This window comes from Bubalus kerabau, chromosome 5 (genome assembly GCF_029407905.1).
Source record: "Bubalus kerabau isolate K-KA32 ecotype Philippines breed swamp buffalo chromosome 5, PCC_UOA_SB_1v2, whole genome shotgun sequence".
Taxonomy (NCBI): Eukaryota; Metazoa; Chordata; class Mammalia; order Artiodactyla; family Bovidae; genus Bubalus; species Bubalus kerabau.
The window spans coordinates 82,442,283-82,468,042 of NC_073628.1; the positions used below are offsets into that span (position 1 = coordinate 82,442,283).

The 25,760-nt window shown below is 40.5% G+C and overlaps 1 protein-coding gene across 4 annotated transcripts in view; it reads right to left on the reverse strand.

The window, feature by feature from the left end:
• Positions 1–293: 293 nt before the first annotated feature.
• LBR (lamin B receptor) overlaps positions 294–25,760 on the reverse strand; it is a 28,252-nt gene continuing 2,785 nt past the window's right edge. Inside the window, exons 1-14 of one of the 4 annotated variants that reach the window (XM_055581989.1) lie at positions 24,891–25,045; positions 23,704–23,882; positions 21,625–21,840; positions 19,021–19,104; positions 18,170–18,362; positions 16,577–16,773; positions 14,679–14,733; positions 11,083–11,274; positions 10,307–10,410; positions 9,281–9,406; positions 5,593–5,761; positions 3,309–3,389; positions 3,084–3,206; positions 294–2,344 (exon numbers count right to left, since the gene is read on the reverse strand). In XM_055581989.1, the coding sequence (XP_055437964.1) occupies positions 2,184–2,344; positions 3,084–3,206; positions 3,309–3,389; positions 5,593–5,761; positions 9,281–9,406; positions 10,307–10,410; positions 11,083–11,274; positions 14,679–14,733; positions 16,577–16,773; positions 18,170–18,362; positions 19,021–19,104; positions 21,625–21,840; positions 23,704–23,868 (1,866 nt within the window). In that variant the 5' untranslated portion in view covers positions 23,869–23,882; positions 24,891–25,045 and the 3' untranslated portion in view covers positions 294–2,183. Of the gene's footprint in view, positions 2,345–3,083; positions 3,207–3,308; positions 3,390–5,592; positions 5,762–9,280; positions 9,407–10,306; positions 10,411–11,082; positions 11,275–14,678; positions 14,734–16,576; positions 16,774–18,169; positions 18,363–19,020; positions 19,105–21,624; positions 21,841–23,703; positions 23,883–24,890; positions 25,046–25,760 lie in introns of those variants that run through there. The other 3 variants (XM_055581988.1, XM_055581990.1, XM_055581991.1) reach the window with 3 other exon arrangements.

Genomic DNA, 25,760 nt, shown 5'->3' on the forward strand with positions numbered 1-25,760 from the left:
ACTGAGTCTATGACACTTTTGATCATTCCTCTATTTTCTCAAAGAATAAATACTAAATCTATGATCACCATCTGCAGGTTGAGACCTCCACTAACCATTTTCAAGCTCTGATGTCTGATAACCTTGATGCAAACTGCAGTTTGCCAGGGGTCTCAGTCTACCTTTTGGATTCCTCGTGGTCCAGGAGGGACCCAAAGGATCCTGGAATAAACCAGGGGTTGGGTGGGGATCTAAGGGTTCCTGTTTTGGTCCCAATGATCCCAGAGTTACAGGCGGAAAAAAAGAGATATTCCTAAGTGGTCAAAGCAACATCTTTATTTTCAACTTTATTTCCAACTTAAAACTTCATTATAAAACTTGTCAAAAAAAATGTCAAAAACAAATTAAAAACAAATTGTAACATTGTGTTGGTAACAGCCCTTTTTTCATTACCAAGGAAAGAATGAATGGTCCTTCTTCCTCCCCTAACGCTTCATTGGTGAATCTAGTATAGAACAAGCTGGGACAACATTTTCTGATGCCAGAAGAAAAGCATAAAAAAACTGCTTGCATACATCAGTACTAATAAACACTGACAATTTCACCAAAACCACATTTAAAGATTACAGGATGTGGAACGCTTGAGCAAACCAACTTCATGATCACATCAACACAAGCACAGTTATATACACTTCAAACTGCAGCACAGAATCAACGCTGCTTATCTAAATGGCTCATATATAAAATGTATAATTGAAAACCCCAACATACAGACTATATTTATTAGGTTTGCCTATGTTTAAGATACTGAGAACAATTTAACTCTGAATATGAAAGCTTAGTGAATTTGCTACTGTTCCATTATAGGACAATTAACAATGAGACTATATCAACTTAAGTAGAATTTAATGGCTAAAGCTACCTTATACACATCTGTTAAACTAAAAACAAATGATTTTAAACTATTCCCTTAAACTGCTTTTAGACAAATAGGTTTCAAAAGATGAACACAACACTCCTTAACAGGGAGTAGAGTTTTGTAAATATAAAGGATATGCAAAATACAGTATACACTGCATGAACTAACAGTAGCAAAAACACAGTTTAATTAAAAGAGTCAAAAACATATAAAAATATTAGCCTTTCTGGAAATGGCGAATTTTTAAACACCAATCTGTGTAAAAAGGTTTAAATAGTGATGTTACTCCAAAAATATATATTTATTCTATTTTTCTATTTGCAACAGTTTATAAAGGCAAACAAACACCTGCAATTGAGGTAGCAAAGCCAAATTCACAAACTTTGGATTAGGGAAAAATACCCTTCCTATGTTTTAATAGCATCTTTCATACACTATTAAGTGAATTCTCCTTGTTTCAAAATGTTTAATTCACATGTATTACTTTACAAAACTTAATCAAAATACTGCAAATGTTTGTTTAAAAGATACTGGGTTGGATAAAAAATTCATTCAGGTTTTTTATGGAAAAACCCAAATGAATATTCTGGCCAACCCAATACTTAGTTCTGAAAATTATTTCACATTCAAAATACTATACAGAAAAACCTGAAGTCACCATATATTACATAAAAGCTATGTATTTACAGTTTCAAATGCAGTTTTAGAAGCTGAGGTTAAGCAAACCACTACTAATGGTCTTCATTAAACAGTGTCCACTATCGGTTATTCCCCTTCCCGTACAGCACTGAACAGTCGGTTTTTACTTTCAAATCACATAACTAGAAAATGATTTAATTTAAAGGGAAACAAATGAAAATTCTATCCCCTTAATGCAAGAAAACATAAGTGAACTTTAAAATGTAACAGTGTTTTTATTTAAGACAAAAACCAAACCAACTGGACAAAAGAATCAAAATTTGAAAGGTAATCAAAAATCCTGAACATCAGTATTCAGTGCATTTATAAGACTGTTTTTTGTTCTCAGATTTTTAAAGATTAAAAATTTCCTAAGTGCAAATTCTATTTATATTTTCCTTATGTTAATTGTTATGATTCAATAAACATGGCTACAGGAAAAGACTTACTACTTGGCTCTATCTATAGTCCTGCCTGAAAAAGAAATATACAGATTCTGTCAGTGCAATGAAAGAAGGTTCATTTTGGATTTTTTTTTCTTTTTTTCTTTTTTTTTGCAAACGGAAGATAGAACTGCAGGAGCATTTAGAGGGCGCCCAGAGCGGAATCAGTAGATGTAGGGGACTATGCGGTAGGGGACTCGCTGGCAGTACTTCTCCCACGCCAGGCCATACTTCTTCCTACAGTGCTGCTCATCGCGGGCTTCCCGGTGCACCAGCAAGATGGTGAAGTAAACCACGTAGAAATAGGGCAGAATGTGATTGAAACCTGGGGAACAAAAGTAAACAGTATTACCTAGTATTTTTATTTTTCACTACACAACTACACAACATTGTTTCCTGCGCTTCCCCAAATAGCCTAAAACTGGGGCGTCCCATTACTCCATTTTCTCCAATAATGGGGGAAACAACTAAACCAGTTCATAAAATCCCACTGCTGCATGGCAGGAGGTAGTATTTGAATTAAAAGCTATTCAGAGAAGAGGGATTAATCCATCCTAACAATCCTTCATAATCAGAACATCTGCCCTTCTAATTAAAGCAAATCTCTCCATTTCCTCCCCTCTGGTGCTCAGGGTGAGAACTGCTGGCCATCACTGCGGGGCAGGCAGAGCAGGGCAGACAGCACTGCAGGGCGTGGGCTGACCCGGACACACACAAAGCCATGTGTGCCTTTTCTTAAGAACCAAATTTTTTCCGAATCCATGTACAGCGAGTCATGAATAAAAAGTTAATTAATTCCTACATAGTCCGCTTAGGAAAAAAGCTACCAGACACAGTTGAAAACAAAGTTTTGTTTGCAGGATTTTAGAGTAAAACTTCACGGTCTGTGAATTCCTAATTCCCCTCAGACACAGGATGAATGAGGTGCTGGAAATAGAACACAGCACTCAGCTGGGGAACGAGAAACCCCAACCTCTAACAGAGACAACACCCAGACCCACAGAGGACAGACATGTGTGGGCGGCCTGGGAAAGAGTCCATCAGCTCTCTTCCTGAATGCTTACCACATGGGAGGGACCACGCCAGGGCCATGATGAGATCACCCAAGTAATTGGGGTGGCGAACAAAACCCCACCATCCAGAAACAAGAAGATTTTTTCCCGTTGAAGTATGAATGGTTTTTAAATCTATACAGAAATTAAAAATACATGTTTAAGGATTCTAAGACAAGCAGATACATAAAATCTTTACGTAATGCAAAAATACAATAAATATAAACCAATACTTACGTGCAAGCCTTGGATCAGCGGGGTTTTTCCGGAATGCATTTTTCTGAGAATTTGCACATCGGAAGATTACAAATCCGCATACTGTAATTTTTTAAAAATTTCATTTGTTAACAATTTACATATAATCTTTATTTTAAAGCATCTGTAATTTCATTTAGAAATGATTCCTGTGTTCCAAGGAAATGTCCAAAGTACAGAAGAGTCTGATTTCTTAAGAACAATTCAAACCCTCTCAATCTCAGGATGACAAAAGAAGATCCAGTCCTGATATCTCACTATCTTATAGCTTTCCTCATCTACCTGGGGACACCTTGAAGGCAAAACTAACGAATATGCATTACTATTCATGGTGCACCCATGAATAAAATCTACTGCAGCCCACATTACAATAAAATCAATACTGGAGTTCATCTGTTAGTTATGATATCTACGGACCATAACATGAATGCTTCATTAATAAAACTATAGCTCAGAATCTGTACCAGAACAATATGCACATAAATATTAACATATGCCAAATCCCACTGCAAGCCTCTTATGCTGGTAGCTTTATTTCAAATTTCAAAATGTCAAAACTAAGAGGCCCTGACATATGACTATGTATCATCAGTCCTCAATAAAGTAGTAAAAAATAACTCTAACTCCCCATTTTTAGCTTCACTGTAAAATAGACATAGCCTGTCTTGAATAACACACAGGCTTGTGTTAACCAAACCAATAGTGAAACTAAATCTTAATTTCAACCAGAGACTTGAATTTTTCTTCTACCATAGATATTAGTGTAGTGAAACTAGCAACATTTGAAGTTCAGTGCTCACTTTCCCTGCCCTTCCTCTGGTGGATGTGTTAAATGACCAGTGTAACAAAAGAAAAAACCCATCCTGAATCCAACCTGCTGCCATCAGCCAAGCTGTACTCCTCACTCTTCCCCACCACCCTGGTCAAGCTGTTCCCTCTGTCCAATGTATCTGTCTCCCCATGCCACTTTCAGCCACCCAACAGATCAAACACCACATTCTCCAATAAGTTTACAGTGATATTCCCCAGAGAGACGTGCTCTCTACCTTAAACTCCCATCATATTTGCTCTAATAGTCCCTCCTCTAGACTCTTCCTGTGCCTCAATCCAGTGTCTGAGAGTGTTATTTCTTCTGTAAGACCATAAGCTCTAGGAAGGCAAGACCATCTTCCTATTTTTCAAGATACTACCAGAAAAAGAGGGCTCTCAACAAAAAAAAAGTGAACCATTACTAAAACAATAAAATTGTATTGTTTTTAACAATAATTGTATTATTTTTAAATAAAGAGCCTCTTGAAAGTGTAAGAGAAGAGTGAAAAAGTTGGCTTAAAGCTCAACATTCAGAAAACTAAGATCATGCCATCCAGTTCTATCACTTCATGGCAAATAGATGGGGAAACAGTAGAAACAGTGGCTGACTTTATTTTTGGGGGGCTCCAAAATCACTGCAGATGGTGACTGCAGCCATGAAATTAAAAGACACTTACTCCTTGGAAGAAAAATTATGACCAACCTAGACAGCATATTAAAAAGCAGAGATGTTACTTTGCCAACAAAGGTCCATCTAGTCAAGGCCATGGTTTATCCAGTGGTCATGTATGGATGTGAGAATTGGACTGTAAAGGAAGCTGAGCGCTGAAAAATTGATGCTTTTGAACTGTAGTGTTGGAGAAGACTCTTGAGAGTCCCTTGGACTGCAAGGAGATCCAACCAGTCCATCCTAAAGGAGATCAGTCCTAGGTGTTCACTGGAAGGACTGATGTTGAAGCTGAAACTCCAATACTTTGGCCACCTGATGCAAAGAGCTGACTCATTTGAAAAGACCCTGATGCTGGGAAAGATTGAGGGCAGGAGGAGAAGGGGACGACAGAGGATGAGATGGTTGGATGGCATCACCGACTCAATGGACATGAGTTTGAGTAAACTCCAGGAGTTGGTGATGGACAGGGAGGCCTGGCGTGCTGCAGTCCACGGGGTCGCAAAGAGTCGGACACGACTGAGTGACTGAACTGAACTGAATAAATTTTTAAACAGGTGTTTTGTTCAAAATGATGTTTAAATAACTACTGAAGAACCCAAGGAAGAAGCATCCATTCTCTTTGCAAGATGCAAGAATCTTTTATGACTCAACTCATCCATCACAGATTATTTCATACTTGAGCTAATCATGGCCATTTAAAAGGGCCTGCTGTAAACATGTAGATACCATAGTACAACAGACTCAGTACACAGTATTTAATACACGGAGACTGAAATTAATACTCACATTTCAGAGCAATGATTAGAGAAGCCATTGGCCAAGACAGTTCATTTGGATGACTGACTAAATAAAAGGCCTGAAAGCTGTAGATAAATGGAACCCACACCAAATCTCCAAAAGCCAGCATGAATCCAAATCCATCATGGATAATGTCCATGGTTGTCAATAATGCTTCCTAAATGGGTACAGAGAAGGGAAAAAAATGTTTTAAAGTTTGGGAAGAAAAGCTTCTATGTTTAAAGTATTCAAATAAAGTACTAATTTACAGTCAAATTTACAAAAAGCTAAAGGAAGGTAGTTGTTGTTCAGTCACCCGGTCGTGTCCCACTCTTTGTGACCCCATGGACTGCAGCACACCAGGCCTCCCAGTCCCTCACCATCCCCTGGAGTTTGCCCAAGTTCATATTCATTGCATCGGTGATTCCGTCCAGCCATCTCATCCTCTAAGATGAGACGGTACAGCAACCTAAAATGTTTAAAGGCAGGACTGGGGATCTGTCTCCCTTGGCACAGGTATCACACTGAGTCATTCTGCTTCATCCTCTGTCACTCTAGCCACTCCCTCCACGATCCTGAACCACAGAGCTCCCAATGCCTCTTCTGCCTCCCCGCCTCTGCCTGGAACACCCTCCCCCAACTGCAGCTGAAGCCTGGCCCGTACTGCCTTCCTCAACCCACCACTCGCTGAAGCCAACTGACTGTCCTGTAGCTCAGCGGCCCTCTCTACTTGACTGGAAGATGCGGGGAGCACCAGTTTCCACCCCAGCACCGAGTACAGGTGCGCCGACCTAGCTAATGTTGTTCAGTCACTAAGCTGTGTCCGACTCTTTGTGACCCCATAGACTGCAGCACACCAGGCTTCCGAACCTAACTTCTGAGCATAATCTAGCTTTTCAGGTAGCTTGTCCACACCACCCAGCATCATGGGAAACTGCCTGCTTCACTGCTCGGGGTAAACCAGGGCCTGAATACACTCTCTTGTGGATCTGGCTGGCATGAGCCAGAAACCCGCAGGCCCTGGAAGTGGAGACGGCCCTGTCTCAGGGCATCCCTAACCTGCCTCAGACTCTAGTACCCAACACTGACCAGAAAAATTAGCAAGTATAATCTCTATTAAAGAGTCAATGTTTTAGGTTAAAAAAAAGAGTGAGATCTCCAAAATGTATTCCCCCCTCCCCAGAAAGCAAACAAAAAGACCACAGAACAGAAAAATGGATGTTACAATTTCCGGGCCTGCTGGGTCTCCCTCTAGTCAACACGCCTATTCTTTTGCACTGGGGAGCAGCCAAGATAGCACACGAGGGACGATGACAGGGGCACATGGGAGTGGGCAGAGGAAGGGACAAGATACCAACACCCAGTGCCAGGAGGGGCGGGGAGGACCCCCAACCCCACCCAGTTCCCAGGGACTCAGAGGGCTGCAGGACAGAGCAGAGGCTCAGAGGAAGGGTCATTCACATTTATGTTCATAGTCTCTATTTCTCAAGGTGTGCCACATTAACACACAGAGGAATTTCTATCACTCAATCAAGTAAGAAAATTATTAAGCATCTGCTAACTAAACAGCAGCATCCCAGATACTAAAGAAAACCACAAAATCAAGTTTCTTCTTCAAGATGCTAACTATAATCTGGCTGAGACAGTGATGACTTATTTAAAAAATAACTTCCCAACTTTAATCCGCTACCCTGGGTAAAAAACTGCCTCGAGAGTTTTGCCTTAAGACACAATCATTTTTTGTTAATTAACAGAAGTCAACGTTTGTTTCAATCTCTAGAAAATATGAATTTCTAAGTCACTTAAAAAGTGACTTCCATGACAAGACAGAAAACTCGAAGGAAGAATTACTCATCATCAGATAGGAATTTAAAAAAATAATCTCTGAGGGGATAAAACAACAGAGGAAATATCATCTGACTTGTAAAACATATCCTACCATCTTCTGAGCATCTATTTATTACATAATCAAAGAAAGACCTCCAACTGGCAAGATGAAGTGCATTTATAAGAGCTGGTGTTTTTTTTAACTTCAGAACACATGTTTAATTTTGAGTATTAAACATGGCTGAGAATTTTGGAATTTTCAGAGGACTCTGTATCAGATGCTCCCAACATCTTTGCAGTTTCCCAGGCTGAGCCCAGGTCCGCATTTAGTGGTAGGAGCTCAATAAGAGTCCAAATGTGGCTACCTGTCCTCAAGATCTGCTTACCTCCAAGAGGTCCTAATCTCCTCCCAAAGAAAAGGAAGATTATCGACATATCAATATCAAGTTCTCAAAGTCGCCTTGACTGAGTATAACCAAATAATACAATTTTTCAAAAACATCTTAAAGAAGGACCTTCTCTCAAAATGTCAACAGGGTGCCATGAACACTTGCTTTGGAACATCATGATGTAGGACCATCAAGTTTGTTTTTAAAATTGAAAGAAAACTTAATTTAGAATTTGGAGGAGATGATTACAAAGATAATAGTAAATGATAAAACAGTTGTAGAACAGACCCAAAGAAGATACTGTTTTAAGAGTAATATATTTTCAAGAGTAATATATTTAGGTGAGACAGAGACTAGCAAACATTGCCAGTCTTCAAGTAGCAGAAAGAATTGATCCTGCATCAATGTATGAGAAAAGCCACATTAAGAGATCAGTGTCATTTAAACTGGTTTCCTCAGTGTATCATGATTTCTGATTTTATATCCATCTGATTAAAGTTATTCTTTGTATTCTGAAACACCAACAATAAAACAACTCCCCCAGTATTTAAGAACTAGCTGCTCCTTGATAATCCAAAAAATACGATCCTAATTCAATGACGCTTACTCCTTGGAAGGAAAGTTATGACCAACCTAGACAGCATATTAAAAAGCAGAGACATTACTTTGTCAACAAAGGTCCGTCTAGTCAAGGCTATGATTTTTCCTGTGGTCATGTATGGATATGAGAGTTGGACTGTGAAGAAAGCTGAGTGCTGAAGAATTGATGCTTTTGAACTGTGGTGTTGGAGAAGACTCTTGAGAGTCCCTTGGACTGCAAGGAGATCCAACCAGTCCATCCTAAAGGAGATCAGTCCTGGGTGTTCTTTAGAAGGAATGATGCTAAAGCTGAAACTCCAGTACTTTGGCCACCTCATGTGAAGAGTTGACTCACTGGAAAAGACTCTGATGCTGGGAGGGATTGGGGGCAGGAGGAGAAGGGGACGACAGAGGATGAGATGGCTGGATGGCATCACCGACTCGATGGACATGAGTTTGGGTGAACTCCGGGAGTTGGGATGGACAGGGAGGCCTGGCGTGCTGCGATTCATGGGCTTGCAAAGAGTCAGACACGACTGAGCTACTAACTGAACTGAATTCAATGAGAGTATTTGATCCATCCATTTTCATCCATTAGAATCACTAAGAAAAGAAGTTTTAATTATATGAATCAGTCACACCCACTAATTCAAGATTCACAGATCTTAAATATCTAGCGGCTGACAGAGCAGCTGACATGCACGGACACCTCCCACCTGTTAGCGCTCCCTGTGTGTCAGCTCACTGTGTCACGTGGACCCACGTTTCATTTAATCTTCATAAGCCGTGGAGGCAGGTTAGGTTCTCCTCACCTTGTGTGTAAGAATCTGAGGCTTGGAGGAGAAAAGTCACTCACCCACACCCAATGCCATCTGACTCCAAGGCTCTTAAAAATTACTTACCTCATTCCAGAGAGCATCTACCACGTACAGGAGCTGAAAACTGTTGACCAAAATCATTGCTAATGATGGAAGAGCGCGATTCTGTTCCTTCATCTCAGCCAAAAGCATCACCAGGTTAATGACCACCTAAAACAAAAGGGGCAGGTACAGTTTCCAGAGAGAAAGGTGGTAATTTCCCAGCTGAGAAAGCTGCCGACACACCTCACTGAGAAGCCAGCATCAGTGATGAGACACATCAATCCCCTGACAAGATGTACTGAGACGGACACTTATTCTGTGGGAGTCTTGCCAAAGAGACACAACCTACTCCAATCATGAGACAATGCTGGACTAACCCAAATCTAGGGGCCCTCTTACAAAATAACTGAGTATTCTTCAGAAGTGTCAAGGTCATGAGAGACAAAGAACGACTAAGCGACCGCTGCAGACTAGAGGACACCAAGTAAGAAACAAGTGCATGGTCAGGCCCTGAAGAGAGTCCTGGAACAGGAAAAGGCCAACAGTGGGAAACGGTGAAACCTGAATAAGGTCTATGGGTTTAATTAAAACTACTATAAAAGGTGAATCTGTCATTTTTTTTTTCTCTCTTTTTTAACTGCTATTCTTGATAACTATATTATGGCTCTGTCAGACATCAACATTGGGGAAAGTGGTGTGAAGGAACTCTTACTTTTGCAACTTTGATACAAGTCTAAAATAAGGTAAAAGCACATTTTTTTTTAAAGGAAGAAAATATATTTTTTCTTCATAAATTCATCTACACTATTATTTTCATACATAAACACAAACTGATATCGTCAAAATAATACAAACTCTTTTAATATTTAATAACCTATAACAGGACATCTTAACCCTTTGGACTATATTTAAGAAAATATTTGAAGTAGACAAATTTATGGAAATTTATAATTATTCCTAAAAACATACCACCTATAAGCTCACTTCAAAACTGTCTACATTTCTTTCTAAATGCAAGACTAATTTGTACTACTGAACTGAAATTTAAAAAAAAAAAAAAAGACATACCCATCCAATCAATCCGGGACGCAATTCACAAAAGTACTTGAGATCAAAAGTACCAATCCGAGGGTTTAACTCCCGGCCAATGAAGAAATCATAGATGGCATTTCCTAAGAAGGGAAAAGGTTTTATCCAAACGGTTGCAAACCCAACTATGAGACTTTAAACCTGCACTGCTGTCTACTCCCCAGGGTCACAATTCAGTCATCTGCAAGAGCCTGGCAGACAGTCAGGGGGGGACACACAGGGGACGCCGGTCCCATCTGGAAATATCCATGCTGCCACAGGCATGGGACCTAGGGGGCCCAGATTCCTGGATTTTGAGGGAACTGGAGTTTTTTTTTTTAATGTAGTCTCACAATTTTTAAAATAAGTCACCTTTTTTTTTAATGTTTTTAAATACTTTAGGTTAGAACTGACCAATTTATAATCTCTATTATTTGATTTTTTAAAAAAGGAGGTGCACTGTTTCAAACAAAATATAACATAAGCTATAAATGGTTATAACACTAATGTTACTGAAATGCTGTAACTTATTAAAATGTCTTACTGTCATCAAGTGACTAAAAAAGGAAGAAGAACAAACAGGAAAGCATGAGGGGAGAATCACATTTTCTTCAAATTATTTTTCATCTTTTTTTTCCTATTTCTCATCTCTCATAAACTGAAGAAAGAAGAGAATTCTATGAAAGCCTAGACGTGGATGCTGGGGGGCAAGTGGGGGTGGGAGGGCACGTTCGTGGGAGGCGTTCATGGGACCCACGCAGCCTAACGCTGCTCACCAGAGCTGGCCGGCGACAGTTCATCCTGGGGCGCTTTCAAAGCCCTGGCATAGAGGTAAACACTCAAGCCCGTGGCAAAAACAACGGCTGCAAACGCAAACTGCAGGAAGTGACGGTACACGTAATACAGCTCTACATTCCAGAAGAAACACGCTCCAACGAGTGCAGATGTCAGGATAAAAGCATAGAATCCTTTAAAGAAAAAAGGGGGGGGGGGTCAAAAAATTAATGTTAACCCAGGGTTCACAAGAGATTTATACCATTATAAAATAATGCAACAGTATTTTTCAAAGTCTTAGTTTCATTATCCAGGCTAAATACACACACGTGCATGAACAAGCAGTCTTCAATACAGATGCTACATCTCCCATACATACTTAATCAATAATAGTATGTTAATTAATAACATAATTATTAATAGTACTTAATAATGACATACTTATTTTTCATTGTGAATAGTCATCTGCTTTTAATTAAGAGACAGCTGAAAAGAGGTACACCAAAATTTACCATGAAAGAACCTCAAAATTCACATAGTCCAAACGCTCAGGCCCAAAGTCAAATGGCTAATTACTGACAGAGCTGGGCCAAACACACATTTTAAAGTGAGTGAGTGAAGACACTCAGTCGTGTCCAACTCTTTGCGACCCCATGGACTGTAGCCTACCACGCTCCTCTGTCCATGGGATTTTCCATGCAAGAGTACTGGAGTGGGTTGCCATTGCCTTCTCCAGAGGATCTTCCCAACCCAGGGATTGAACCTGGGTCTCCCGCATTGTAGGTAGACGCTTTACCATCCGAGCCACCAGAGAAGTCCTGGTGGACACATTTTAAAACCCTAGGGTAATCTTGGCTATAAATTACGAATATTTTTACCTGAAATAATTTATCAATAATGGTCTCAAAGGACCCTGAATCATACTCTATCTCCCAAACACAGACCTCAAGACCCTGCCCTCAGAGAATACCCCAACATGAATGCCCCCTCTAGGGCCGGGCAGGAGACTGAGGGGACCAGCGGGCTGGAGACACCAGGGAGGGACTGCTGGGGCCCAGAGACAATGTCCATTCCAAAGTAAAAGAGCCCACGAGGCCCCACAAGAGGAACCCCTGTTCCGAGCTAGCCCTGGTACAGCTCAACAGAGAGAGGCTGAGTGTCTGCTTTTTCTTCTGACCCAAGGAATAGTTTTCCTTTCGGGAGTCAAGTGTCTGCAAAAACTGTCCTCTAAGTCATCAAATCACATTTGGATAAAAACAGTCTAACACAGAAAAGAGGTAGATATTATAAGAATTCTGAAAGGGGGGTGGGAGGAGAGTTTAGGAGGAAGGGGACACATGGGTGCCTATGGCCAATTCATGTTGATGTATGGCAAAAACCATCACAATATTGTAAAGCAATTATCCTCCAATTAAAACAAATTTTTTTTAAATTAAAAAAAAAAAGAATTCTGAAACCAAAGTTTTTGTAAAGTAAAACCGTCATCTCTAATTAACTATTTAAATCCACGTTTTCCACATATCATGTTTACTCTAAAGAGTAACTTGTAAAACACTCATTTAACGCTCATAAAATTTATGAATATTAAAGAAAAAGAATGGTAGATGAAGCAGTTTCTTGCTCTTGCTCTCTCGCCTATGTGGATTAAATTATTCAAAACATCTTAGGACTCTCCTTAGTTTATAATGGTAAAATCTTATAATGCTAGAGTGAGAGTAATCAGATGAGGTAATTTTAAAAAGAAGGATCAAGCAAAACTGGTCCAGCCACTGCCAGCTCCAAGCCCAGGGCTACTGTGCTCAGCCTGGGAGGAGCTGCGCCTTCAAAGGGAAGCAAAAACAGAAAAGCAGAGCACTCAGAAGTAAATGGGCACCTAGAGAGAAGCCCACAAAACACAGATAGTGACAGACCTGATGGCAAGAAGTGAACACCACCCATCCCTCCCCAGATTCAGCCTCACTGGGGAAACAAGGCGTAGGACAGGTTCTAAAGCTGGTTCCAGAAGCAAGGAATCCGGTCAAAGTAAACAAAATATCTGACAGTAGCAGCAGAAAAGTGTTACGCAACCACCATGGGTCAGGTGCTGAGCTAGGCTCGATGCTTTACACACTAAAGCCCAGCAGAGGGATTTCAGATACAGTGGATGCTAGGTGAGCCACTGAAAAAAGCATCCGCAGTCAGACAGGTGAGAAGTGACAGGATTAAAACAGTCCAAGAATTAAAAATGATAATAATAATTCCCAAGGAAAGGAAAACGGTCTACTCAGTCTAGTTACAATGGAAAATCATTTAAGGATAACTACACTATATATATGCCTGGAGGAGGGCAGGGCAACCCACTCCAGTATTCTTGCCTGGAGAATCCCCAAGGACAGAGGAGCCTGGTGGGCTACAGTCCATGAGGTTGCAAAGAGTCAGACCCAATGAGTGACTAAGCACAGTGCAGCACACTATATATACATTTGTTGCTTAAGTTAATGAAACTTCATCAGTCTTTACATGGCAAAGGTGGGCTGATCCTCTTCCTCAGCACACACTCCTACCACAGGAGGGGCTGGATCAAGAGGGACAAGGCCCTCTTGTTGAGATGTTCAGTGAGACTTCCACTCCATCCACTCAGAGCTCCCCCTAATGAGCGCCTTCTACAGGCCAGTCACTCTGCTGATGCGGAGGATACCACAAAGACACAGCCGAATCCCAGCCCACAAGCCGCCTTCTCATGGAGAGACCCCCGTGAACAGACCAGCACACTGATGTCTGGAAGGCCTATCATAGAGGAAAATGAGGCAGCTGACACTGGGGGAAAGTTTTCCAGGCAAAAGCACTGAGAATATAGCCTAGAGATGGCCCACAGACCAGCGGCTGGAGCAAATGAGCAAGAACTCCCAAGAGCAGGAGTGGCCAGGAAGCCCACATCAGTGCAGGACTTCACAACATGGAGATGATTCAGGATGATAAAATGTTTATGCAAAACTGCTTCAGTGAATGATAAATGCTATTAAGAAATAAAACTGGGGCTTCCCTGGTGGTCCAGGGGTTAAGAATCCAACCTGTAATGCAAGGGACACCACTAGTTTGATTCCTGGTCCAGGAAGATCCCACGTGCTGCAGAACAACTAAGCCCATACACCATGACTTCTGAGCCTGCATGCCTAGAGCCTGGGATCTGCAACTACTGAGTTCACTCATTACAACAACTATTGAAGTCCACGCACCTAGAGCCTGTGCTCCAAAGAGAAGCCACTGCAGTGAGAAGCCTGTGCACCGCAAACAGAGTAGCCCCTGCTCACTGCAACTAGAGAAAGCCTGCGGGCAGTAACAAAGACCCACCATAGCCAAAAATAAATAAATAGGTAAATAAAAAGAGAATAAAACTGGAGAGAGGAAGAGAGTGACTGAGGGGCTTGTTACTCTACACAGCATAATTTTGACATATTGGCTGCAGGTGTGAGCAGTTTATTTGCATGCCCTTTAGACTACTAAGAAATAATTTACTTTTTACTGCTCTGGTGCAATCAGCTCTGATAGTTTAAGAGTACAACACCCAAAAGTCTGTGCTATCAAGTCATCAGTTTGAGTCTTAAAAAAAAAAAATTACCATTTAATCTGTACTTGAGTCTTCTTCCATCAGTAAGAGGTGTTCCTTCTACAACCTTAAAAGAAAAGTTTTTTTTAATTAAAAAATTTATAAAGCACATCACTTTACCGTGTGTGTGTGTGTGTGTGTGTGTGTCTTGTAAAATCACCTAAATATGCCCAACAAGGAGGACTGTCTTTTGGTAGGAAAGTTTAATAACAAGTTTCAAAAATCTTTGCAGCATGCCCTTTGGTGAAGTAATTCCACCTTCAGGAGTTTATCTCAAATACAGATCTAGTAGTGACTTCTCTGTGTACTCAGACTATTGCAACAGCCACCCTCCCCCAACCATCCCATGTCCCACCACAAGACTAGATGTGTTTTCAAAAACCTGTACATCTAGTTGATCTCCAGCTCAAAATCCTTCAATGACTCCCCACTGCTTACAAAGTGGAGAACAACTCCAGCACCTCACATCTGTGCAGTCCTTTCAATCAGGTTCAACCCCACTCACCCAGTTCACTATGGCCCACATAGTTGATGGCAGGAACTCATATACTTTCTTGCTCTGCTATTTATAAATATATGCTCACCCAGTTATTCAATCATTTCATGTGATTCTTTTATCTCCATTAAGAGACAGTGAGCATGTTCACTGGACCATTGCATCTCTTCATGTGGATCACCCACGGCATCCCCATTAAAAGGTACTCAAGAAACACATGTGAATGGGATGAGTTAAAAAGTTCACATGCCCAATGGCAACTAAATTTTACTCCCCAATATTCAGAAACAGCAAAATTCATTATAAATTATAAAATACTAATATGGTGTCATCTGTCTTCGGCCAAACTACTATACTCTTTCATTGGCTGTGAAAGGGAACCCAGTAGAAATGTAATGAGATCACAGGATTAGCAAAACCACAGGCTAATTTCAAATGATTCTTATCTATTAAAGGTATCTAACAACTCCTGTGTTTGGTTTTAGTCTGTGAAATACATATATATATATTTATAAGTAAATATATATAAACCCCATCAAAACTGCTTTTCTCAATAAATATTATCTAGTTGACCTAACTTTACTTAAGTTTATCTGAACTTGTGGTTTTTACTGTAGAGTCTTATTACAAAAATACCTGAAAATTCACATCGCAAGAATACCTGAAAATTCACATCACAAGAATCCTCTCTAAGGCCCCTGTTATGGTGAGGTCCCAAAGTATTTAAAGTTTGCAGCTCTAGCCTCCTATCACTGGCATTCTCCATTCCCAATAAAACTGATCCTTTCGTCTACAGACAGTTGGCAAACTTGCAAAGCCCTAAGAATAAGATCTTTAAATGAATTATTTATTCATTAAGGAATCTCATGTTCCTTTAAATATATCCAAGTAGAGGATTCTACTGAAAAAAAAAAAAAAAAAAAGACTATACTCAGCAATGAGGACAAGTTTTAAAGACACCGTGTGAGATCAACGGTCCAAACAACAAATTTCTGAGATGAAAATAGAAAACTTATATTTTAAAAAGCAAAAGAAGCGGACTAAAGTCCATTGAGCTCAGTACCCTATCAGCTGATAATTTAAAATTCTGCACCTGAAATGACATATGAGGAAACTTTTTTCTTCCCCAGAAACCTCTGCTATTATTCGGGTTATTCTGCAAAACAGCTTATTCTTTTCTATTTGGTTTGGAAAGTTACACAAGAACCCTTAATCAGATTCTTAAAGTTCTACTTGATAAGCAAGTGTTATAGAACACAAAGAATAAAGGTTTAACAAACGAAAATTTCTAAGCTTGGGTGGTTGTGACCATGGACAGCTTTTAACCTTAAAACTACTATCAATATCTTCACATAAACACAGGCGTGGAAGGAAGACCACCTCACTACACTCCGCCCCACCAACACAACCTTACCTTTCCAATCGGCAGTAAGTGGAACAGAGCCTGAAGGAGAAACCAGAGGAGGTAGGCCCCAAAGACTCTGGTTTCCCATAAGTCACCCAAAGCTGGCAGAGGAGGTGGGAAATTCAGAAGACTGGGCTCTTTCTGCTTACACATCAACAGCAACAGGAAGAGGAAGGCCGGCAGGCCAAGCATGATGAGAAAAACACCTGTAAATAATCAGTGAACATTCAAGGCTCTTATTTCAATCCAGGCTAGTTTATTTTTTTTCAAGAATCACTTGAGTTTCTAGTGAAGGTCAGAACTCAAGTCTGGCTAGCTGTTTGAAACCAACGTCTAATACTCCATGAGATAGTCCTCATGTCCACCTGTTACATCTTCTGGGAAAGCAACCACAGGCATAAAAGTAGTAAAAGAACAGCACACACCCAGCACTGAAGAGCTAGATTCCACCTCAGAAACCAACCTCTAAAACATTCAAAATCCAACCACAATGGGAGTAGATATGTTGAGATTCCAGCAATCTGAAGACTGAACATCTAAAAACTATCTATTGGTCTAATCTTTAAAAAACAGAAAACTTTATATCCCTAAGTTTCTAATAATTAAAACAGTATCACATTCAGGGCTTCCTTCATGGCTCAGCAGCAAAGAATCTGCCTGTCAGTGCAGGGGACGTGGGTTCACTCCCTGATCTGGGACGAGCCCACATGCCACAGGGCTAGAGCCTGTGCCCTAAAGACCTGGAGCTGCAACTACCGAAGTCCATGCCCCTCGAGCCCGTGCTCCACAGCAAGAGAAGCCACCGCAGTGAGAAACCCAAGCATGGCAACAAAGAGCTGCCCCTGCCCACCACAACCAGAGAAAAGTCTGCACAGTGATGAAGACCAGCGGGCCAAAAATAAATAAGTAAAATTATTAAAAAAAAAAAAACAGTATCACATTTATGTAGCATGTGCACAGACTGTTAAGCAATGTTGGACACCACCTAGAGTTACAACTTATAAAATACACAGCAGTTAAGCCATGCAGAATTTTGAACTATTTGACCAAGAAGTCCTTTCTTGGTATAACCTCATAAAACCTCACCAACTCCACCCACTTAATAACTCCACCTCTGAATGCTTCAGATCTTTGACCCTCAAAGGCAACCCGTCTAGCAGGTAAGGTAGACACCATGACCCCACTGGAAGCATGCAGCCTATTCCCAGTGTTACTGCCAAGCAAGGCCCTGGCACCATGGTCTGATTATTAGCAGATTTCCCAATCACCAATCATTCACTGTCCTTCCTACATACAACTATCATACCAACCTTCCCTTCATCATTTTACACTTCTGTGCTCAAAACCTATGAAAACATCGCTAAGAGTTTTACATACAGCCACAAGGGCACCCTTTCTCCTCTATGATAACCCTCCCAAACACTCCCACTCAGGCCTTCGCACCTGTTGTTCCTCCTAACTGAAAATTCTTCCCAGGCTCCTACCAGGCTCACTCCCTGGCTGCCCACAGATTTCTTCAGAGAAAGGCCTTTCCTGCTCACTTTACAGCAATGGCCACTCGCCCACCCTTCCTGCCCTCCCCAGGCTGATTCTGATGCCTACCAGGCACTCCTCCGAACTCCAAGTCCTTCGACTGTGTGGCCGTCACTTCAGAGGTTCTCAACAATGCAGGTCTTTTTGTGACAACTATTTCTTCCTTCGACTCTACTTCTTTTAATTTGATCTCTTCTCTTCTCCCACGAAGGCTATACTGTGTAGGTATATAACTACTCTCTTGTGACAAGTGGAATTTTTCCTATTTAAAAAATAAAAAGTATTAAGTATCTATAGTCAATAAGTATCATAAATGCTACCACATTAACTAATTCAGTATCTTAATACAGCCATATAAACTAATAAATTTGTTAAATTACACTGTCTTTTTTTTTTAACTTTTTATTTTGTGTGGGGGCACAGACGATTAACAATGTTGTGATCGTTTCAGGTGAACAGCGAAGGGACTCAGCCATGCGTCATATAGATATATCCATTCTCCCCCAAACTCCCCTCCCACCCAGGCTGCCACATAACCCTGAGCAGAGATCCACATGCTATATGGCAGGTCCTTGTTTGTTGACCATTTTAAATATAGGGTGTACCTGACCATCCCAAACTTCACAACTATCCTGTCCCCCCGGCAACCCAAGTTCATTCTCTAAGTCTGCGAGTCCCTTTCTGTTTTGTAATTCAGTTCATTTGTGTCATTTCTTTTTAGATCCCACACATAAGGGATGTCATACAATATTTCTCCTTCTCTGACTTCACTCAGTATGACAACCTCTATGTTCAGTCTTAATTCAAGGACAGAATTTTAGAAAAGATTCTAAGGAAAATGATGGTTTTCAATGTGCTTCTTTAGAGAAAGTCACTTTAAGAAAAAGATGGCCCAAGAGGAGGGATGAGCCACGTCATACCTGTGTGTGTTTGTGAGGCATGTCATTCCTCTCGATGAGCTCGGGCTCCCCATTATATCTGTTGATGCTGTTTCCAAATGGCTTCTAAGTTGAAGAATATAAAACATTTTAACCGTAAGAATGGCAATTTAGTAAAAGGGAACATGATGGTAAAAATTCAGTATTGTGAAACCAAGCAATAAAACCAATGAAAGACTTTCACAGTCTGAACTCAGCCTATTTCAGCCTATTTTTGCTAAAAATGAAATGGAATAGAATTGACTAGAATTTCCCAATCTTCAAAAGATTGGCTCTTAGAGGTTTCTATTGCGTTGGCCAAAGAGTTCATTTGGATTTTTCTGTAATATAATATTTTTCATAAAATGTTTCATCTTTTAAACAAAATTAGACTAAATCTTGCAATTTCACTATTCAATAACAGATGCTCTAAATAATAGGAAATGAAGAAATAGTGGGTACTTTCAGAGTACTACTAGTAATCTATGAACTGCCTATTTTCTCAATTTCATCTACCTCATTTTTATTTAACCTTACATTTTCTCTCCCAACCCACTCCAGTATTCTTGCCTGGAGAATCCCATGGACGGAGGAGCTTGGTGGGCTACAGCCCACGGGTTGCAAAGAGTCGGACACGACTGAACGACTTCACTTTCACTTCACTTTCTCTCCCTAATTCTCTTTTCTCAACTCAGTCTCTTTCCTTGATGTCATTCTCTTTAAGCAGTGGAGGGAATTTTGTATTGATGGTACAAAAGGAAGGACTTAAATTTACAAAACATTTCTCAGGCAATGTATGGCTGAAATCTGTAACTTTGCTCCTTTAAAGTCACAGACAGATTATACTGCTAATAAAGCAATAGGAGGAAAACAAATTAAAAAGATAAATATATCCTTTGAGGGGCTAGCTATCAGAAGACAACATTAATAGAGGACCAAGTTCTAGCTCAAATCAAGGTCTAACTGAGCAGTGACAGCATTCAACATATACTTAAGTTTATCAAAGTGCCAACGAGCCACTAAGCAGTGGTTTTGCACATGTCCAGCATGTGACCCACAGCAACCTCAAGCGTAATCCTGTAACATAGCCAGTCAACTGACCCTAAACTATAATGACAGCAAATTGACAGGGTATCCACTGAAGCAAAGTAATGCAAATATCACAATCAGGAGTCCAAAAGAACAAGGATGACATGATGTCAAAGCTACGTGCAGTCTAAGTACGGTCTTTCATGCACATCACACCATCCTCAACTCAGTAATGAGTCCATGGTGAGCCCAGGGCTCAACTGGTAAAAAGCAAAGCTAGTCTGTAGCTCTTGGGTCACCAGGACTGTAAGGAAGTTACACTGTAAAAAATATAGTGGTCATTAAAAGCTAAAAATGACATGTGACAGAAAGCATACAACATTTGTTCCTTACCCCGAGTCATCTGACTAGTAAAGACAGCCACTGACAAGGTTCAAACTCACTAATAATCATCAAAATGCAATTTAAAACAGTGAGTTGAAAATCTCTGATGATTATATTGGCGAAAAAAAAAAAACAAACTAATAACTATTATACTCAGAATGAGAAAATAGTCATTCATACTCTACCTGAACTGGTATAAACTTTCTTGAAACAATTTGGCAATATGCAGTAAAAGCCTCAAATCTACTCTATCCATCTGACAGAGCAGTTCCACTTATAAGATTTTATCCTAAGGATATATCAGATATGTAAGAATATTTGTTCATAATAATGAAAATTTAGAAAGAAAAAAAGCTAAATGCCTATCAACAAGGGTGCTAACAATTACGTTACCTCCATACAATTTATAGTAAATCCAAACAATACTATACAACAACAAAAGTGATGTAGGAAAATATAATAGACGGTTATTCCAAATATCTTAAAATTTTTAAATCTGACTACAAAACACTATGTAATAATCCAGTTTTTTAAGGTTATTAAAAATCTGTGTGCATTTTCTCCAGGAAAGAGGTAACATTAAGTGAAGAGAGTAAACAATGACATTTATTCAATTCTGTTTATTTATAATTTTGATTTGGTCTATGATCCAAATTATTCATTGTGCAAGGTCTTACAGGCTCTGCATGCCCTAATATTTCCAACCTTGAACTGTGAAAGTAATTCAATTAAAAGTGTCATCTTTGAGTACAGAAGGTAATTAAGTACAGTGATACTAAGCAAGAATGTTTTTATACCATATATTATGTCTCATTCTTTTCTTTTAATTTTTTAAATTTATTTGTCTCATTATTTTCTACATGAACTTTTATTTACGATAAAAACTTAATTCAATCTATAATTTGCATCTATTTAAAATTTAAACACTGCTTTTTTTCTTTTAAAACCACAATATTAAGTAACACTCAAAATTTAAAAACGTTCTTTTTCATGGCACTTAAAAGCATTATACCTTCTATTCTTCCAAACATTCATTTTCTAACGTAACCTTTCCAACTCACCACCTTAGATTTGATGTTTCCCTGACATTTTAATATTATTAACTGCAGATCACATGCAGACACATAAAGGGGGAGACGTGATCTGGGCAGACTAAACGTTATGTGAGGCTGGAGGGCTCCCAAACACACGCACCAGCACCAGCGGAGTCAGTTTAACTTCCAACATGTCTTTCCTGGCTTCCTTCCTTGCTTCCTTCAGGTCAGCCTGGTAGGATGCTGAGGCGGATCGGCGGGAACCTTTTGGGAGCCGGCCAGGGGACCGGGAGCGAGACCTCGAGCGGCTCCCCCGGCGTCTGGAGGGAGAACTAGAAGTCGAGCCACTTTTCCTTTGCCTGAAGGAGGTTAAAGGCTAGAGAGGGAGGAGAAGGCAGAGCTTCAGCGTTTAAGTCATAACACATGCAGACCCACGCTGCAAGAAGGGAGCAATGGCGGTGATTGGCATTAGTGCTTCTAAAGTCACTTCAGGAGCTCACGGGAACAGAGCATCCATCCAATGAGGCCAATGACAACTGGGGCCATGGCCCGTCTCTCCTGAGGCCAAGGCTCCCTTTCCACTCCCAACTCTCCTTTGATGGTACTGCCATGAAATGCCTATTCTAAATCAAGTAGCTATGTATTGTCCCAATAGCATATACAAAAGATACAATAACATTGACTCAGACTGAGATGGGAACTTCCCTGGCAGTCCAGTGGTTCAGACTTTGCCCCTCCTGATTCAGGAGGTTTCGATCCCTGGTCGGGGAGTTAAGATCCCACATGCCTTGCGGCCAAAAAACCATAACATAAACAGAAGCAATATGTTAACAAATTCAATAAAGACTTTTAAAAATGGTCCACATCAAAAAAAAGAAAAGAAAATCTTTAAAGAAAAAAAGACAGATGATGGGACAAAAGAAAAGAGCACACAAAAAATAACAAGAAAATCAGTCCCACCGTTTCACTCCAAATAAAACAGTCAGATTTTTGAAAAAAGTCCAAGACTGGGTTACTTAGTAATATTTTACCCTGCCCTAACCTACTCCAAATGTTTCCAGGGATCTAGGCCTCAAGGAAGGCAAACTACTACCTCAAGGAAGGCAAACAAACAAATCCTTCCCACCCACTTTGTGTGGTCCCAGAGCTAAGAATGGCTTTACAGTTCTTAAATGACTGCAAATAAATTCAAAAGAAGAATGAAACTTGGTGGCACATGAGGATTATCTGAAATTCAAAGTTCAATGTCTGTGAATAAAATCTCATTGAGACACTGCCATGCCCAGACCTACTCTCACGCTGCATGCACCATGCACAACACCACCCACCTACAGTGACCACACTTCTTTAATTAGCAAGGCACAGTGCCTCAGACATCTGCAACCTGTCCTTTTACTCAAAACCGTCACAGACCCCTGGTCTACAGCACTCAAACTGTGGTCCATAGGCTGTGGGCTCGAGATGGGTTACTGATCTGGGACAAGGAATGAAATTGAGAAGAAGTGAGTAGAAATTTTTATAGCATTTTGGCCAAGTCAATTTATGTCTATTGAATCTGAGAATTAAAAGTCAGGGCTTTTATTTTGTACTTTTTTTTTTCAATTGCCTAGTAATTATGATATATTAATAAGTACTTATATACCATGGATCAGATATTTTCAAGCTCAGGTCCTCCAGATAAGTTGAGAAGCCCTGGGCTCAAATCTAACTAATGTCACTCTCCTGATTAAATCTCAGTGTTTAGGATGAAGCCCAAACCCCTCCAGTTCTGGTTCCTTCTTAACCCTCCTCTGGCCCTTGTCCACCACAGCCTTTCAGCACTGGTTGTCTGTGTCCACCCCCACCCAAGCCTTTGGCACACAACCCATTGTGGAAGCCCCTGGCCCCATCACCTGAGTTTCTCGATCTGTCTTCAGCACTCAGCTCTGAAAGCCTGCCCCAAAACCCCAAGCCCTTCCCTATTCTTGTTATGCTCCAGTACCACCCATGACAAGCTGTCACAGAATGGCAGAGTGCATTAAACCAGAGAGAGTGCGATCTAAGTGTCTGACTTCAGCAGACTGGGAGCTTCTGAGGAACACAGCACTGTGCCTCATTCATACACTTCCAGAGCCAAAATCAGGATATGACCCAAAGCAGGAGTGTGAGAGCCACACCTGACTGCTCTAAGCTTAAAAACCACACCTACCAGGATTTCCCAATTATTATAAACATGGTCTATAAACCAAGGAGCGCTTACCTTGATATCACTCTCTTTCAATTCAAGTTCAGTTCCATCTTTGTATTTCACGTTGTAAAGCTGGGAGTTGCTGTCATGGCTCAGAATTTCTACTTCATAATAAAGCGAACTCCCAGGCCATCGACCTCTTACCACCTCACCATCGGCAAATTTCCTACTTGGCATTTTCAAAAATCTGTCTGAATAGTTAAAAAAAAAAAAAAATAATAAGAGTCTGAGCATATACACATTTGTCTTTTCTCATTAAACACTAAAATATAACTTTCCAAAATGTTTAACTGGTCAAGACTTTCGGGCTAAGCCTCTGGAGGAAAGAGTGTACAATTCCTGTTTTACAGTTGAAGCTTAAATATGTTAACTGTTTTGTCCAAGGCACAGAAAGAGACAACATGAAGTGGCAGAGTCAGGACACAGAGGTTGTTCTCTCTGCCCCACCATATTTCACTGGAAATCACTCTATACACAGCAGTGACACTGAGGATTAAATATGACAAAACATAAAGGCTCAGATGATTTGCACCATGCAAAACACCACCCACCTACAGTGACTACACTTCTTTAATTAGCAAGGCACAATCTCACAAAGTACACATATTTTCTGATTTATAAATCTACATAAACAGTAGTTCCCTCCTTATCCAAGAGGGATATTTTCTAAGACCGCCAGGCATCCCCAGTGGATGCCTGAAACCACAGACAGTACAGAGCCCCATATATACTATGGGGAGACATACTATAGTCCTATAGATACTACACATACATACCTATGATAAAGTTTAATTTATAAATTAGGCACCACAAGAGGATAACAACAATAACTATCAATAGGACAAATATAGAACAATTGATTCTTGAGAGTCCCTTGGACTGCAAGGAGATCAAATATAATTAACATTATATAACCTACCAAGAGCAAGAAAAATAACTTCAAATTGAAAATGAAGAGCAAATTTGGGGTTTTCACAAATCTTTCAAGTTTTACAGCTGAAGTCTCAAATGTACATCAAGTAATTCTGCCAACTACATAACTAGGCCAGTATTCTAGCTCTTTTTTTCAAATGCCTACAGCAAACATCAACCTCCAGTTATAGCCTTCTTTTCCAGTGAACCAAAGCACAGCCCATGAAGCCTGGTATAAGAACACCACCCTAAGAAGCCATAAGCAATCTGCAGGAATTGCCACTTACATGAGACCTGTTTGCTACTTTTTTTTCAAACATGGACTGATTGCTGGGTGCTTCTAGCTCTTAGGTAGTAAGAGCTTCTCCCTCAATGGACCAGCAGATTCGCATTTCCACAGGACAAAACCAGCTCCTCCTGACATCTACACAACACCAACTGAACAAGCTAGGCCCTCTGAAGAAAGCAGTACGACAGAAGAATCTCTCCTTGCATCACCTTCATCCCCGAAATATCCTCAGGGCATACAAACAGACATTCCTCACTCGGCTCCTGTCAAGAGCTGATTACATAACAATACCAACATCTCAGAACTTTTGAAGACTCTCCAGAATTAAGAAAGGAGAAAGTCACATTATCACACCCCTCCTGAGAAAAAGTCTTTCCCAAGCATCACATTTCTTCCCTGTTAATCAATCATCTGAGAGGCAAACTTTACAAGCTTCACTTGTTTAGATAGATAGGAGCTAGGTGGGTAGATGAAAGAAAACAGAAAGACTTAGGTGGTGATTAGAGGATGTCAGTCCATTTGCATGTTAGGTACAAGACACCTAACTGAGATAGCATTACTGGGGAAATGAAGGGGTTTGGGCTGGGGGCGGGGGGGGCAAGGACAAGGAGCCCAAATGCTCTGAGGATGAAGTGCCACCTGGCTGGGGAGTCCCGTGAGGGGAACTTGAAAAAAAGGTGGTGGTGGACACCTTGGGACCCAGAGGAGATGCACAAAAAAGGAAGGTGACAACAGCAAGTTTGCCTATTTCAACATTTAGCTCCAAGCCTCTAAACACTAAGAGGAAGGAAATGTGCCCTCTTCTCTCTTCTCTTATGCCCCTTCCTTCCTCTCAGACCCCTTAAAATCAAACCTCTGTTATCAGTAC